Source organism: Uloborus diversus, chromosome 3, assembly GCF_026930045.1.
Source record: "Uloborus diversus isolate 005 chromosome 3, Udiv.v.3.1, whole genome shotgun sequence".
In the NCBI taxonomy this organism is placed as follows: Eukaryota; Metazoa; Arthropoda; class Arachnida; order Araneae; family Uloboridae; genus Uloborus; species Uloborus diversus.
The window spans coordinates 114,184,839-114,202,332 of NC_072733.1; the positions used below are offsets into that span (position 1 = coordinate 114,184,839).

Here is a 17,494-nt window from a genome sequence, read left to right on the forward strand (position 1 = left end):
TAGGCGAAAACCCCTATGACAATTCCTGACCATCAAAGAACCGCTGTGCCAAATTTGGCAAATATCCAACGAAAACTGTGAATCTATATAAAGAAATCCCCTGTGGGAGGGAGGATGGCCCCCATTGCGAACGAAAACTACCCTAAGTGAATTCTTGAGCATCAAAGGACCTGTCTGCAAAATTTTTGCAAAAATCCGACGTAAACTGGAATTTGCTTAGGGAAAACCTCCGTGGGGTGTTTTCGCCCCCCCCTCCCTCATCGATAGGCTATGAAAATTCCTAAGCATCAAAGAACCGCTGTGCCAAATATGGCAAAGATCCGACGGAAACTGTGGATCTGTATAAAGATCTGTAATTTTTCTTCAGCAGATCCAATCCAAAATCCATATTATTAGGTAAACCAATTATCTCATCATTGTCATTATTTCACAAGCAATTTAACCGAAAAACGAATACGAAATTTCATTAACTTTTTCAATTCCGGTATTTGAGAACGACTCTTAAACTGATGTCAAAAAATACGAAACATAAGGGCTGCAATGAAGTGCCGAAGTATTGTAAAACGGGGTACTTACGCGGTTTATAAGCGTGTACTTACATAAAAACCCTATTTTCGTGATGCATCGCAGAAGTTCCTTCAGTCGGAAGTTCGCAGATAATAGCGTCTATTTTAGATTCTATCTCTTACGGCAACCCTGTTGGCTTTTAACACGACGCGGCGCTGCTTTCCAGATCCACAAAACGCTCCTAGCACCAAAATTGGCGAGATACAATTTTTTTGTTCTGCAAAGCATGAAAATACTCAAATTTTGCTCATGATCAGGTCAACGAAAAAAGGCATGAAAATCCATGAAACTTCTAGGAAATCTGGAGGAATTTGCAGGCATGATCCACTCATTAAGCACAAAGAATTATGAATGAATATGTATTTTTAAGTCGTTATTTCAATTAGCTCTTAAGTCCGGTTCCTCGATATATCTGACAGATTGAAATCTGAACATCGTTACCGCGGTAATGAATTTATATCGATATGTTACGATACATCGGTTATATCGCCCAGCCGTAGTGCTGAGTGTACTAATTACTTATTTTTCTGTTTTTTGTGGAACCCTTACCCACTTCAAGTTAAGAATTAACTAACCGGTGTAATAAAATTCAATCGTTCCAAAGCAGAATGAATAAGATGGCTAAAAAGTTTTGCCCAATGCGTTCGAAATCCATTAGATAAAAGCAGAATGTATGGAAATGTTACAGACAAGTTAAACATTTACCTAACAGTGTCAAAGTTTATAGCAAGGGTCTTGGATTGCACTTTAATAGTATTTCCCCATAATTATTTTAGTATTTAAGAAAATGCACGATGCAGTTTTCTTTTAGTTGTTTGCAAATATTTTTGCGTGAGTTTACTTCGAAGTTACGAATATTTTAGAAACTTCCAATTTTCTTTCATCTTATTGCATTTAAATCAGTTTTTGTATTTGCAATAATTAAAATGGTTCTTCAGTTTTGTACCATTGTCTTTGCGTGTTAACAATTGAAGAGCAGTTCTTGTCTGAAAATTCCGTTTCGAAATAAATTTGCTACAAAACGAGAATACAAATAAGTGAATTATGAAATGAAAAATTGACCGAAAACAATGTTATTAAATCCTACAATTGAAAAAAATGTTGCATATACGTGTTTCGAGGCTATAAAGACCATTTTCTAAAATTCAGGAACCATTTAGAGATTCTAAAACCAAACAGCTATACCCCCCCCCCTTCCAAAAAAAGCACTTTGCGCCTCAAAATAAACCTAACATAATTTCGCAATAGATGAAATGATTATTTTACCGGTCAGTTGGGTATGATTTACATGTGACAGAAGTTTCAGTACTAACCGTGATTTGAGGCTGTAATGTATGAACTGCAGATACTTACAGATTTGTCAGAACCGATTTCTATTCCAGTATCTTTAAATATGACGAAAACATTTGGTTCCTTCTCAGCTTCTTTGGCCGTCAGAACGAATGTAAAATTACCATCTTCAAAATCTCGAGAAAGAAGATAGCCGCATTCTCCAGAAAAGTCATAAAATTGTTTATCGAATGTTATGAAGTGATGGTTCCTAATGACCATTGCTTGAGCTGTAAGTAGAATGAAAATGTTAGATATAACAAAAACACAAAGATCTATACGAAATACACCGCCGGCTCAGTCATTTCCAGCCGAGGACTGCAGTTTCGTGCATATTAGCACTCATCAGCCCGGCATAGGAAAGTGACTGAGCTGGAGATGGAAAACCTCTTAAGGTATCCGACTGCGTTAAAATCAACATTTTCGATGAAATATTCGTAATTGTTTTTATGATTTCATTTTGTAGTCTGATTCATTAGCTTTCCAAAACTGTCTTAGTTTTTACTCTACGTGAATTACAACTGGAGTTATAGCTGTATTATTGCAGAGTCGTACACTGAACTCCAGACCGGAAGCTGCATTTAAACGCGTTTTCTGAAGACCGATATTTTTGAAGAAAGCTGTCTACTGTAACAATGATATCTCAAAAAGTTATTCGAGTATTGATGTGAAATTTTCTGAGATAGTTCTCTGTAATATGCTTGATGTTTTCCTCTAAAATCTAAGCTGAATTTCATTATTAAGTAATATTTTCATGCGGATAAGTTTAAACAAAGGCGTTTGTTAAGGAAAATATACCAGTATAGGCACTTTGCTCTGCTATATTTCAGTACGTTTTTAAAAAACAATAAAACTTTTAGAGCAAAATACACATTACTGTGTGATTCGAACCAAATTTTGTCCAGAGCTGTTAGCGTAAGATACGTTTTTCGCTATTTTTCTTCAAATTTTTCCTTTTTTTTTAAAAAATAATATTTTAAAAGCTTGGTTTTACATTTTTTTCATAGTTTTCAAACATATGTAGTTAAAAAATAACATTTAAAAAAATGTCCAGGTTATTTTTCAAAAAAATGTCTTCGAACGCAGTCGGATACCTTAAGGAAGCCAAGAGTGCGAAACAAACTGGTAGCAAATATAGAATTAGCAGACCAGACGAGTGACCGAAGCAATGGTTCGGTTCAACTCGAAGATTGAACGCGAGGCAAGGTATATTCAGTAATTTACTGAATACAAAGATCTATTTTTAGTACAATATTTTGCTATAAGTTAGAAGCTTTTAAATTCCTATGCAAATTTAAATGCAGAGGAAACTATTTGAAACAAAAATTGTAGTTCTAGTGGCAGTAATTTTATACAACCGTAAAATAGTTTTTATTATGAACTTCAGACGATGAATGCTGCACATTTTACACATCAACGTGCTGCTTCATAGAACATTCAGTTGCATGTCGCATCTAACAGGGGTGCCCACCCCCGTAAGAGCAAGGGCGCACCACCCTAAATATCGAGATGACCCCCCCAAAAACAAGAGCCCCCCCTAAGAATGAGAAAAATACCCCTCAAAACCACTCTAAAAATTTCAATGGCACTCCTGCATCTAATCCCTTTGTACAAATAAAATAATTACTACCCCAAATTGAAATTACGCTTTTCATTTAGTTAACCTATGAATATCTATTAGAATACGAAGCAAAACATTAAAATTACAAACACTTCGATGGGTAAAGTATTATTATTTTTTTTCTCTTTCGAAAAAAAAACAAATAGCCAGTCACATTTTTACTACATTCGAAAAGCTACGCTTAGAAAACGAACTTAGTTCAATTGATTTTGTATATAACCGTGCGGTTAAGGAGTCACAGTACCTTTCAAGCAATTTCTTTTAATTTATATAAATTTTATATTTCTTTGAAACCATAACATGCATACTTATTTCGTAATCAATAATTTATTTTCAAAATTTAAAAAAATTGCCTACTTTTTTTGAAAATTCAAAAAATTGAGGAAAATTTCACCTTTTTAAAATCTCTAAGTTTTTTTTATTTTTGCACTAATTTAAAAAACGTTTTTTGCAAAACGATCACTGTAATCATCTCTAAAAATCTGTGCATTCATTTGCTTATGAGTTCATTCGAAAATTTTCTGTAATTAATTATGTAAAAAATCAAAGTTTTTTTTTAAAAAAATTTGGTTTTTAAAGGTTTAACGTGCTCTAAATATTAGAGTAATTTATAAAATGCATATCCAATGCACAGTTTTGTCAAATATGTTATCCCAATTGCAAAAAGTATTACTTTAAAGCTGTATCTTTAATAGAAAAATATCCTTAGGGATTCTAATGACATGAAAACGCAAAAAAAACCATCATCGAGAAAAAGCAATTTAAAGTTTTTCTTTTGCATAAGAACACATAGGGAGCATGCCTAAAACCACTCATAACTTTTTAAATATTTGAGCTAAAGCATTGAAACTTTTCCCCTGTGTTCAGAATAGTTTCTTGTTTTGAAATAAGCAATAATTTTTTTTTTTTTTGATCGTTTCATCATTTTTGAGGTAAATTCTTAAATGATAAACACGTGCTGCCATCTAAGCCGTAACAGTTCAAGCATCCTGCAATAACAAATTGTATACATTTTCAAAAATAAAAACACTTGTCTTCAATATCTTATCTTAGATATTATTTCTGTGGCTTATTTTTCTGTCGGTATGCGAGATCTTTCTTCTTTCTTGACGAAATTCCCCCCCCCCTCATATTAAAGCTTGCCCGGCCGGCTAATGACGAAAAATAGACCTACGGTCGAAAAATCAATTTTTCGGAAACGCCCCTTGCTGCTGCAAAACCTTAATCGAAGGGTGTTTTTTCTTTTTTTAAGTTTTGACTCCGTTCAGATAACTAAGCATAATCTATCTATACTAATAATATAAAGCAGTAGCGTTTGTTTGTTTGAACGCGCTAATCTCGGGAACTACTGGTTCGAATTGAAAAAAAAAATTTTTGTTGAATAGTTCATTTATTGAGGAAGGCTATAGGCTATTTTTTGAGTGATAACTTTTTATGGGAGAGTAACCCGAATTGTGACATAACGCGCGTAATGGCGCAAATCTCGTCTGGCATTCCTTTCGTTCGCGCATACGACAGAAACGCGCATGGTCGGGGAAATTTTGTTTCTTTACTCTTTGGGTCAGCTTTAAGCGTTAAGTGATAGTAGAAAAAGTAATGAAACTAACAGAAGATGGATGATCGTCGCAAAATAACGCAATCTCCTAACGAAAAGTGAGTTTAATAATACAATATAATACCAGTAACATTGTAAACAATATATATTCAAAACAGCATTTAATCTTTAAATTCATTTTCAAAACAAAAACATTTTTGTGATTAGTTATACTAAAAATATCTCGCTTCATCTAGGAGTTTGAACTGTGATAACGTGTACATATTTTAAACGAACTTCATCCCCGCAGACTCCGCAACGCGAGGGTTGAGGACGAACGAGAAAACAAAAAATAATTAAAAAAAAACATTTAATTAGTGCATGACAGAATAAAATCTAAACTAACTTTAACTTTAAAACAATCACTCGTTAAAAAGTTAGTTATTCGGGGAGGGGGATCAAATAAAGTGTGCGGTTAGGGTCCCTAGTGATTTTTTGGAGGGGGGGGGGCAAAAATGATGATACTAAAATTATCCCATCTTTTAAACGTATTGTACAGTTAAAGCGACAAAATATAACAGTAGGAGGCGTAGCAGTTTATCAGAATGATCTTGATTGCATAAATATTGTCACTCCAAATATAGGATTACATGTTAATAATGCTACAAGCTGTAATACGGTTACACAAAACGATATTGGTGAAATGTGTATAGTGAAATGTCTCAATTAAGCAAAGAAACAAATTATTATTGCCAACATATATATATATATATATATATATATATATATATATATATATATATATATATATATATATATATATATATATATATATATATACTCTCCAAGCAAAAGTATTTCAAGTATTATTCAAGTAATTTATAAACAGCTTTTAAATTATACACAAAAAGGTTCTGCTTTAGTTAATGAAGAACATTTATACAATTCCTTTAATTTTAACCAGAGATTTTAATGTTAATTTTGCTTCTGATCGAGCTAAAAATTTACCATCGTTTCTACAATCCAAATTACAATTACAAATGATCACTATGCCAGTAGAAGCCATTACAAGTCACGGAACTGTACTTGATGCAGTCTTTGCAAGGTTTTTAGATAACATACAATGCAAAAATTTCCTACCATAAGCCAATTGTTACTTTCATAGGATTAAAAATTGATAATAATTTAATCCTGTGAAAGTTATCACCCACTTCTGCCGAGCGTCCCGTGACGCACTTTTTTTTCATTACTACAGTCACACTGCAAGATTGTAACAAGAATGGCTCTGACATATCTTCGCCTCAGAGCAATAGTAAGACAACCAATTCCAGGAATAATAGTAAGATATCCTACTCTTGTGCTAATTCGACGATATTTACATTCTTTCATGGTCAGCTGGATCTGGTGGTATGGAGTCACATAAGACGAAGCTAAATATAACATCTTCAAGGTCTCCGAGACCCAAGGTGGGCTTAGGGCCTCTTGTCAGTTTGGTCTCCGAAACTCTCTCGTTCCCATAAAACTTATACTGTAAAGTTGACCACCTTTGTAAGTTGACCACCTGTCTATGTTGACCGCTTTTGTCAGGAACGGAAATAGTCCTATCTTGTATAATGAAGGAAAACCTCTGTAACTTGACCACCTTTCTATCTTGACCACCTGTCTATCTTGACCACTAATGTACCCCAAATTTGGTTTGGAGTATTGTAAAAAAACCTTCGTAAGTTGACCACTTGATTTTCATTTTTAAAACTGAATTTAGCAAATTATTTTATTTTATTATTATTTTTTTTATAGCTTTCCAAGAATGTTTTTGATGCCAGACCAGCATTTTACCAACTGAATAAAACAGCAGCATAACTAAACCTCCTTGTAAGTTTAACCACATTGGAAAACTACTAAGAACCCTTTTATTCTCTAAACTTGTTTTTCTTTTGTTGTTCTATTTGAGATTACCTTTTGTACTCTCTAATTAATGAAAAAAATGTGTCAGTAGAAAAGTACAAAGCATTTTTTTTTCCAGTTGCAATATTTTGTGGCAACACTGGAATTGTTCTAGAGTAAAAGTTACTTGAATAGCAGTATTTCTGGTGCAAGGGATTAAGAGATAGGACATTTTCATTTCCAACTGCCTTTTAGAACTATGAGAGTCCAGCTTGTTGCTCTTTGTGTTTTACATAAAATGGCTTCAAAAAGAAAGTTAGCTGAACTTGAGATTGATAAAAAGTATGAAATATTAAAATTAATTGAAAAGCGAGGAATCCAGAGAAAAGTAGCTAACATATATGGAATTTCCACAACTAGTGTCTAATCAGTGCGCCAAACTTCAATAAGGAGTTATTTTGTTGAAAAGTAGATCATCATGGTAATAAATGTGAGAAAAAAAATAAGCGAAAAATTTGTTATTTTTGATTAGCTATGAAATTTTAGGAACTATTAATCTCCAATAACTTTTTATAAACAACGATTTTTTTTGATCAATTTACTGAAATTTTAAATTACATGACACATTATACGTCATTTTGAGAGAATAACCTCTAAAAATATTTGAATAACATTTTAAATTATTGTTTCAAAGTAATGTTAAACAATGAAAGTGAGTTGAACGGAAAGAGTAAGCGTCAATTAGTCAAAAAATGAATACATGGTGCAAGAAATGACAAAAAAAAAAAAAAAAAAAATCATTACCCCCTTTATAAGTTGACCACCTGTCTAAGTTGACCACCAAAGTACTGCACCGCAAGTGGTCAACTTACACAGGTTTCACTGTACTACTTTTCGATTCACATTAATGTAGACTCAGCACCCTCCTTTCAAGCGTATTAACTTATAGCAACCCTATACTTTCATAAACATTGTACTTGTCCCTGCAATAAATGAGGCTTTTGCTTCGATCTTATAATTATTTACTTATATTAACCCTACACTTTAATGTAAAATTTTTTGTTCCCATTACATTATGCCTTTGTGATGCTCTAATATTTATGTCTGTAATGCATATAAATGCACTCATAACTTGCCAAAAATATTTATTCGATGCACTTTTATCAAACCTAAAAGCATCGCGTTTAAAGGGGAGGAAGCACTGTATTTAAAAAACGTTAAAAAAAGTACTGGGGTTAAAGGGAAATCAATATTTGTGACATTAGCCTATTTGTTTAATTTGCTACATGAACCTGAAGTTGCAACCAGCTATAACTAGTAGCTAACAGTTCATTTCTCAAATATGTAGTGGTTAGCTAGAATGTCAGTTTATGTCATTACAGGCGAAACTTGAGGGATAAAAAATCTGGAGGATAAGGAAAGTGAAAAACAAAAAGAAAAATTAGTCAAGTTTCACAGAAAAACATGCCTATATTAAAAGATTGAAGTTGGGCCAGTTGTCTCCTTCACATTTGTTCTTAGTTTTCTTATGTCAGCTTTTACGTTTGTATACAATAATTCCGTACTTATTAGCTCGATATGTGTTTTCTTCAAAAATTTCGCTCTCATACATTTTAAATAACGCACTGTGTAAATGACCTTTTAGGGATGCAAGGCAGCTCGTTGATAAAAATCTCTCGTCAAACAAATTATGAGGCGAGATGCCATTCTTCGTGGTGAGTTCAATTAAGTGTACTATGTATTAATAGCACGCTATAAGTTCAGATTATATTTAGCCGGCAGAGTGTCGTAGTGGTTGAGTGTTTGATTTTTAGGTGCCAAAAACGCGAATTTCCCCAAGTGTATTTAAGGCCAAACGAATATCCAAGGGATCTGTACATGCCGCATAATTATTTGTCGTGACGCTGACAATTTTCTGCATCTTGAAAATCCAGACTAGAGCTGGCTTCGAAAGTAGATGAAAAAGGCCGGTTCACCGACAACGGCGGCTCTCCGGCTCATAGCCACCGTCCATTGCGCCTCCACCGCCTCCCACTCTCCCACCACCGTCCCCCTTGGCTGCGCCTCTGACCTTGGGTTGATCCGCCTCCCCGGGACCGCCGCGTTTTCGCACGACCGCGTTTTCGCGCTTTTTCATGAAAGATTAAGAGGGTTTAGTTTCGGTTTCGGAATAAGTTTTTGGACGTTGTCGTTTTTAACTTTTGGGGAATGGCAACACTTTGTAGAAGATTAGGGGGTTTTTACTTTTTGGATGGCAACACCAAAGTTTTTAGTTTTCGAGTGGCAACACTTGTTGCTATGTTTTTACTTTTCGATTTTTACTTTTAAGAACGTTCGTGGCGCCATCTATCGGGACTTTGAGTATTTTTTTCTGGACTTAGATTATTTCTGCGAATTTAATTATTTTTATTTTACAGAGTGTCGGGAATCGAACACCCAAACTTTGAGGTAGCAAAAACGTATGCTAACCACTATGCTATATTTTCCATTACTCTTTCAGTCTTAATGTGAATCTGTACCATGACAACGAATATTACAATTTAATTAATTTTAAAACCATCAATTAATTTACTCTTTAGTACTAATCAAGACACATCATTAACTAAATTTCAGCTCATAATTGAAACTATCATCATTATTATTCTTATTTTCCATAGGAACACAGTTTTTCACTTAAGTAAAGATTTATATAAATACAACCCATTCGAGATTTTTGATTTATTCCAATGCTTTGTGGACTTGAAATATATTTTAAACTTTGATTTTCTTTTTCATGCATTTCAAACTGTATCATTTTTTTTACAACATTGATTCTTTGCATGAATTTCAAAACTTGCAATCAATTTACTCTTAGCATTAATTAACACTTATCATTAACAAATTTTCACGGAATTTTTTAAAATCATCTTAAATATGTTTTTTTTTTCATTTTTTACTTTTATAAAACAAAATATTTTTTGTAACTTGTTAAATTTTCTTAACTATTTTTTTTTCTTTGTCAAATTTACAAAACATTTTTTCTAACTTGTTAAAATTTCGAAGAAATAATTTTCTTAACTATTTTTTTTTACTCGTAAATTTTTTTTTATTACGAATAAAAATGAAATCATTTTTTTTTTTTTTAAACTTTCATACAACAAAATATTTTTTCTTACTTGTTAAATTTTCGAAGAAATAATTAACTTAAATATTCTTTCATATATTTTGAATTTTAACGTTTTTTCCTGTCATTTAGCACTTTGATTATTTTTTTTTCACTATTTTAGCGTTTTTCAATTATTTTCAGTCTTTAACTATTTTCTTACTTTTTAATCTTTAACTAATTTCAAGCATTTCAGACTTAGATTATTTTTTCGTGATTTCGATTTTTTTAAATATATTTTAGAGTTTGATCATTTTCTTGCTTGTTTTTATTTTATCGTTTTTTTTCCGATATTTTTAAACTTAGAAATTTTTCACAATTAGTGACAGGAATCGAACCCTCAAATTTTTCGAAACATTATCAGGTCTACAATTTTCATCCAACTAATTTAATTTAAAAACTTGCAATCAATTTACTCTTAGTAGTAATTAACACTTATCATTAACAAATTTTCATGAATTTTAAAAAATCAACTTATTTAATTTTTTTCCAGTAAGCAAATTTCGTACTCAAGTTACATTTCATCACTACATATGCTTTTCAAGAGTTTCATTTAATATATCACATTTTATTTAGTCAACTCTAATAATTATTTTTTGATTAGTATTTAACTTAGTCATTTCATCGCATAGTATTTTACTTTATTATATTTTTTTTCATACAAACACTCTTGTTAGAATAAAACAAAATTTTCACGAAGTAGATTCACTTTGACTATTTAATTTTCTCAATAATATTTTATTTTACTTTACCATACTTTACTACTTTACTTACCGCGTTTTACTATTTATCATTCATTTACCAAAGTGATGAAAAATGTTCCCGCTATTATATTCAAAACACATCACGTTCAATATAGTTATTTTCGAAGACGAGAGTTTACAGCTTTTCCAAAATATTACTTTACAACCAACTAATTTCATTAACAGAATTTTCATTACAATTTATAAATTTCAGTTTTATTTAATTATTTTTACCTACGGTAAAATGAAACACATCACATAAAAATGTTAAACATCAATGAAGAACCCAAGAAATGTTAAAATTATAAGTCGAGTATCAAAACTTCATGTCTGCATTCCTATAAATTTTAAAAATAGACTCACCGAAAAATAACTGCTACTGAAATTAATTTCAAAACTTACAATCAATTTACTCTTAGCATTAATAAACACTTATCATTAAGAAATTTTCATGGATTTTAAAAATCATCTTTAATAATTTTTTCATGTAAGCAAATTTCGAGCTCAAGTTACATTTTATCACTACATATGCTTTTCAAGAGTTTTATTGAATTTATCACATTTTATTTAATTATTTTTTGATTAGTATTTAAATTAGTCATTTTATCGCTTAGTATTTAACTTAATCATTTTCACGCTTGTTTTTACTTTATCGTTTTTTTTCCGATATTTTTAAACTTAGAAATTTTTTACAATTAGTGACAGGAATCGAACCCTCAAATTTTTCGAAACATTATCAGGTCTACAATTTTCATCCAACTAATTTAATTTAAAAACTTGCAATCAATTTACTCTTAGTAGTAATTAACACTTATCATTAACAAATTTTCACGAATTTTAAAAAATCAACTTATTTAATTTTTTCCAGTAAGCAAATTTCGCACTCAAGTTACATTTCATCACTTTATATGCTTTTCAAGAGTTTCATTTAATTTATCACATTTTATTTAATCAACTGTAATAATTATTTTTTGATTAGTATTTAACTTAGTAATTTCATCGCATAGTATTTTACTTTATTATTTTTTTTCATACAAGCACTCTTGTTAGAATAAAACAAAATTTTCAACTTTCATGAATTAGAATCACTTTGACTATTTCATTTTCCCAATAATATTTTATTTTACTTTAACAACTAATTTCTTTAACAAAATCGATATCATTTATTTTAGTCTTTATCCTTTTCAAACGATACATTCAAATGGTCAGCTATACGTTAAATTAAGAAACTTAATCTAAAATTTGACAAATTAAGTTATAACTAAATACTGAGAAAAATTAAGTACAAAAGAATAACCTTTTTAGGGTGAAATCCCTCAAGTACCAGCTATCGCGAAGTTATTTAAAAAGAATGAATGAAATTGTAATAATTGGATTGTTAATTATAACTCAATCTCACAAATTACAACTACACGCATGTTTTATTTGAAATCGCTGCATACGGCTGGCGGCCCATCGTCGATTCGCAGAAGGCATGCCGTGATATCGGCAAATCAACGCGGCTGTTGAAAAAAGCTACCCTGATCCTACAGAACTTCGGATTGTCCACACACACCGATGCGAATTGAGGAAATGACTTTATCAATATTGCTATCTACCCCTTTACCGATAACAGATAACAAACCCCACGTGCGAGTATTATTCACTCCTAGCCTACATCTTTCAAGTGACGTCACTGTTTCTGACCAATTAAAAATAGTTCACGTTTCTCAAACTTCACAGCAAATCTCAATCATAGATCGTCAATAGCCTGATGCCAGCTTTTCCAAACGAAATTTTAGATTTTAATTCGTAGTTTCGAATTAATTTCTTTTTCATTTCAAACTTATAAAAACAATTTCCAACTTGTAAGAATATTTCTTTCAAAAACAGATTTTTGATTCAAAAAATTTTGTAACATAATATATTTTTTTTCTTTTTAATCTTTTTTTTTTTGCAAAACTATTTTTTTTTCAAAAATTTTCAAACTTACAAAACAAAATTTTTTCAACTGAATCTTCAAATGAAATGATTTAATTAAATTTAAAACTCTATATCACTTTACTCTTAATATTAATAACCAATAGCACTTAACTATTTACTCTTTGCACTCTAAGTATTAATTAACACACACGCATTACAAATAATAATAATAATAATAATGTTTAAGATACTTACAAATCATCTACTCAAGCTTCCAAATATCCATCTAGCATGTTATTGTTCATTCGTGTGAGGGAACTTGTAATTAAACTTTACTCATCAACCGAAATTATAAGCGAAAATATCACATTTTTAGCACTTAATATAATCATACAATTAACAAATTGGTTTTAACTTTGAATTTATGAAAAATAAAAACTATTACACGCTTAGTAACATATCTATCGATATTATTTAATGACGAATCACAAATAGGTGAGGTTCTTTTATTGGTCATGTAACCAACTAAGTTAAGAAAGAGCGTTCTTATCTCATATGAGAATTTGAAGATCTATATTAAAATTTTTCTCCAGTATAAGTATATAGACACGTACGAGTTTGTGTATGTGAATATAACTGTGTATTGTTTTCAAACCATTGACATGTTTAAGCATTATGCTTCTAATTTTGACTTTCCACTTAGCATAAGTCGAAGTCCTTCGCATGTATAAATCTATTGAAATATCACAAAAATTATATTTTCATTCAGTCTCAATTACAAAACCATACAATAAGATGAAGACAACACCGATAGTATAAAGATTACTTACAAGAAAGTGCATATAAAAAATATATGTAAGAGTGATTTCAAAGTATAATCCATCAACCATATTCAACAACTCAATAAAAACACAAGTCTCTTTTAAAATGATAAACACAATTTATTCACACACACAGTAAAAGACAATTAAATAAACTTACATCTTTAAGTAAAACTCTTCAAAACTTTCAAGCATATTTTTAACATCGATTGCATCAAATAAATCAGACACAAGACATTTTAAACATGGACTATCAACATTCAAAGTAACGAAGTCACGAGCCAAGTTTTCCCAATTAACATTATAAAGAGCCTGTTCGAAAAAAGTGTCGAACTTTCGACCCCTTGTTAATGATTCACATTCATGCACTCTCATGTAAAAAATGAATCCATTTTTACAATCCACACATTCTTTTTTAGAAAGGTAGTTTATGTTGCGTATGAGCTCATCAAATAGACACTTACGTAGAGAATCAGCCAATTTACTAACTTCTTGTGATGTATATGTGCTGATTTTATCACATCGACAATCACAGGGATATTTTTTCTCAATTTCCGAAAGGATGTACTCTTTTAGAGTATATGTCATAAGTTTGTCTTTGACACTACGTGAGATACAAGGGGACGCGTAACACAATTTGTCAATCTGGCTTTCCAAAAGTAGAACTCTATCAGGCATCAACTGGAACACTTCTCGTTTCAGTTTGAACAATCTTTGCAATCTAACACATATGTTACCATTCGCACTCTCGTTGAATGCACATAAGTCCTTTTTTATAACAAAAGTGAAATCACTGTCTTTGATTAATTTTTGATTTATAGTTTTACGTAGGCTTGAAATAAGTGATCTCCGCACATCTGGTTCTAAGGAAATACCATCCTTAGTTGGTCGAAGAATACCATCTTTCCCACACGTATATCTTCTAATATGCAGGCGTGTACGTTTCCGAAAAGTATTCACTAAAGTGAAAATACAATCACCAAAGTGTATCATATCGTCAGACTGTGGAGTAGGCTTAATGTTCGTTTTCGTGCTCGTTACATTCATCTGTTCATCTTCAGGTTTCAAAGTTTCAGAATGATTTTCACCAGCGTTACTCATTCTTAACTCTCATAGGATTAGGAGTCACAATACTAAAATAACTTCCTGTGAACTTAAAAAATAAATCAAACTAGGTTTTAACACTAGCGGGTGAAGAAAAATCCTAAGTACATAGAACAAAATTTCACGACGTCTTTCAAAGCTCAGAATCACTCTGAAAATGATTCTCTAAACATCCACTATAAACCAATGAATATTCACTTTAACCAATAAGAAGTGTACATAAGTCTCTTGCTACTGACGTCATAGAATATCACACGAACTTTTGAGCAGAGTTGAGTTGTTTTCCACAGTATTCAGATTTTTAGAAAATGCCAACACTTTGACTTCCAACTTCATCCTGACCTACTACGAGTAATTTTAAGATGGCAACAGGTTTTCACATCACACCGAATGTCGATGATGTTTTCGCATCTCGCGCATGACATGGTCAATCACGTGTAATTGTCACACGAGATGCGAAAACCTGTTGCCATCTTAAAATTACTCGTAGTAGGTCAGGATGAAGTTGGAAGTCAAAGTGTTGGCATTTTCTAAAAATCTGAATACTGTGGAAAACAACTCAACTCTGCTCAAAAGTTCGTGTGATATTCTATGACGTCAGTAGCAAGAGACTTGTGTACACTTCTTATTGGTTAAAGCGAATATTCTTTGGATTATAGTGGATGTTTGGAGAATCATTTTCAGAGTGATTCTGAGCTTTGAAAGACGTCGTGAAATTTTGTTCTATGTACTTAGGATTTTTCTTCACCCGCTAGTGTTAAAACCTAGTTTGATTTATTTTTTAAGTTCACAGGAAGTTATTTTAGTATTGTTACAAATCCTGTAAATAGTAATTATTGTAGGAACGTAACCTGTAAATAGTTTCCCGTAATGAATATACAACCCCTTTTCATATGGCTAAAGTATACGACCCCTATTTCCTTTTTGTTCATTGATAAAATTTGATAACGGTCTACTACTTTACAGAAGCGTGTGGAATATTTGAGAAATTTCTTTTCGGTGTCTATATAAGCCGTTAGCGATGGATAAACAGTGAGTTTCGATTGATATTTCGAACTGAGAGCATTTTTGCTCTGTTGCGAGGCATTTCGCTGTGTTGTTTTCGTATTTGGAAGTAAATACGTGTGTAAACGTTGAGTTTACGGTGTTGTGTGATAATTGCTTAATTGCTGATGAATAATTTAGCAGTTGTTGACGATCTTTCCTGTACATAGTGTAAATAAATTTCCTGTGCTTTTATCAAGAACTGTGTCTTAATTTCAAGAAAGTGGAAGTCGCACCGAATCCGTTACAATTTGGCGCCCAACGTAAGGCTTCTTCTGGACTTTCTTGGAGTAAGTGTGACTTTGGAAATTTTTTCATAAAGACTTTTTTTTGAATTAGGACTTTATTTTTATGGTGATTACTCGCGCAATGGATGAACAATTAAAACAACTTCTTGACGCAATCACCTCTGTGAAGAGTGATATGGCAGCTAATCAAGAACAATTAAAAAATGATATGGCGGCTAATCAAAACCAATTGAAAAGTGATTTAACGGTGCTGAAAAATGACCTAGTTTCTAACCAAGAGGAAATTAAAAACGATCTTACTTCGGTAAAGACTGTGATGGAAAATAAATTTAATGAGATAGAGCATCGAGTTGATGCTGTTGAAGGAAAGTTTGAGGCAGTTGAAGGCCGATTCATCGCAGTGGAAAATAAAATCGAAGAGAAATTTGAAAAAAAATTAAGTTCCGTTGAAGGCCGATGCAATGCTGTAGAAAATAGACTGGAAGAAGAAGATAGAAAATTTCATCAACTTAAAGAAGACATCTTTAAAGACCTGGAAAGGAGATTGGCGATCGCGGAAAGCAGCTCTGTACAGTTTGGCGCTCCCACATCGGTTGCTCGACCGTCCATTAAACTTGCCACATTTGATGGGAAAAGTTCGTGGCAGGTGTACAAGACCCAATTCATGATAGTGGCGGAAGCGAACGGATGGGACTCTGCTACCAAGGCCTGCCATCTTGCAGCATCCCTGAGAGGTGACGCAGCGGACATTCTTCAGACCCTTCCGGACAGCCAGCGCCTGGATTTCGCCGCCCTCACAGCAACGTTGGAGCTCCTTTCGAACGAATTGGGATCGACATCCTGGGTCCTCTACCAGGAACTGCTGATGGGAACAAATACATTCTTGTTTCCATCGACTACTTCACCAAATGGCCGGAAGCATATCCCATTCCAGATCAAGAAGATACTACCGTAGCAGAGACTCTAGTCCAGCATTGGATCTCGAGATACGGAACACCTTTGCAGATTCATTCCGATCAAGGGAGGAATTTCATCTCTGCTGTGTTTAAGGACCTATGTCAAATTCTCGGAATTGAGAAAACTAGGACAACACCACTACACCCACAATCGGACGGCATGGTGGAGAGATTTAACCGCACAATTCTGAATAATCTCTCACTTATGGTATCCAGAAATCAACAGGATTGGGACAAGAAGCTACCTTTGTTCCTGCTGGCCTACCGCAGTGCTGTCCACGAGACTACCGGATTTGCCCCATCTCAGATGCTCTTCGGACGAGAGCTTCGGCTACCTTGTGATCTCGTCTTTGGTCGTCCTCCGGATGCGCCTTCGTCGCCTGAGGAGTACATCCAGGATCTCCAGGCCCGGTTGGAAGACGTTCATAACTTCGCACGAGAGCGAATCAACATCGCGGCGGAGAAGATGAAGACCCGATACGACACAAGGTCTACTGGACATGAATTCAACGAAGGCGACAAGGTTTGGTTATGGAATCCCATCCGACGGAAAGGTCTTTCACCCAAATTGCAGTCGCATTGGGATGGACCCTACAAAG

At 32.9% G+C, this 17,494-nt stretch overlaps 1 protein-coding gene across 1 annotated transcript in view; it reads right to left on the bottom strand.

Moving 5' to 3' along the window:
- The window catches only part of LOC129218900 (apolipophorins-like), a 165,393-nt gene that overhangs the window by 19,263 nt on the left and 128,636 nt on the right, over positions 1-17,494 (bottom strand). The window contains exon 29 of the mRNA XM_054853221.1: positions 1,921-2,126. Within this exon, the coding sequence (XP_054709196.1) occupies positions 1,921-2,126 (206 nt within the window). The remainder of the gene's footprint in view (positions 1-1,920; positions 2,127-17,494) is intronic.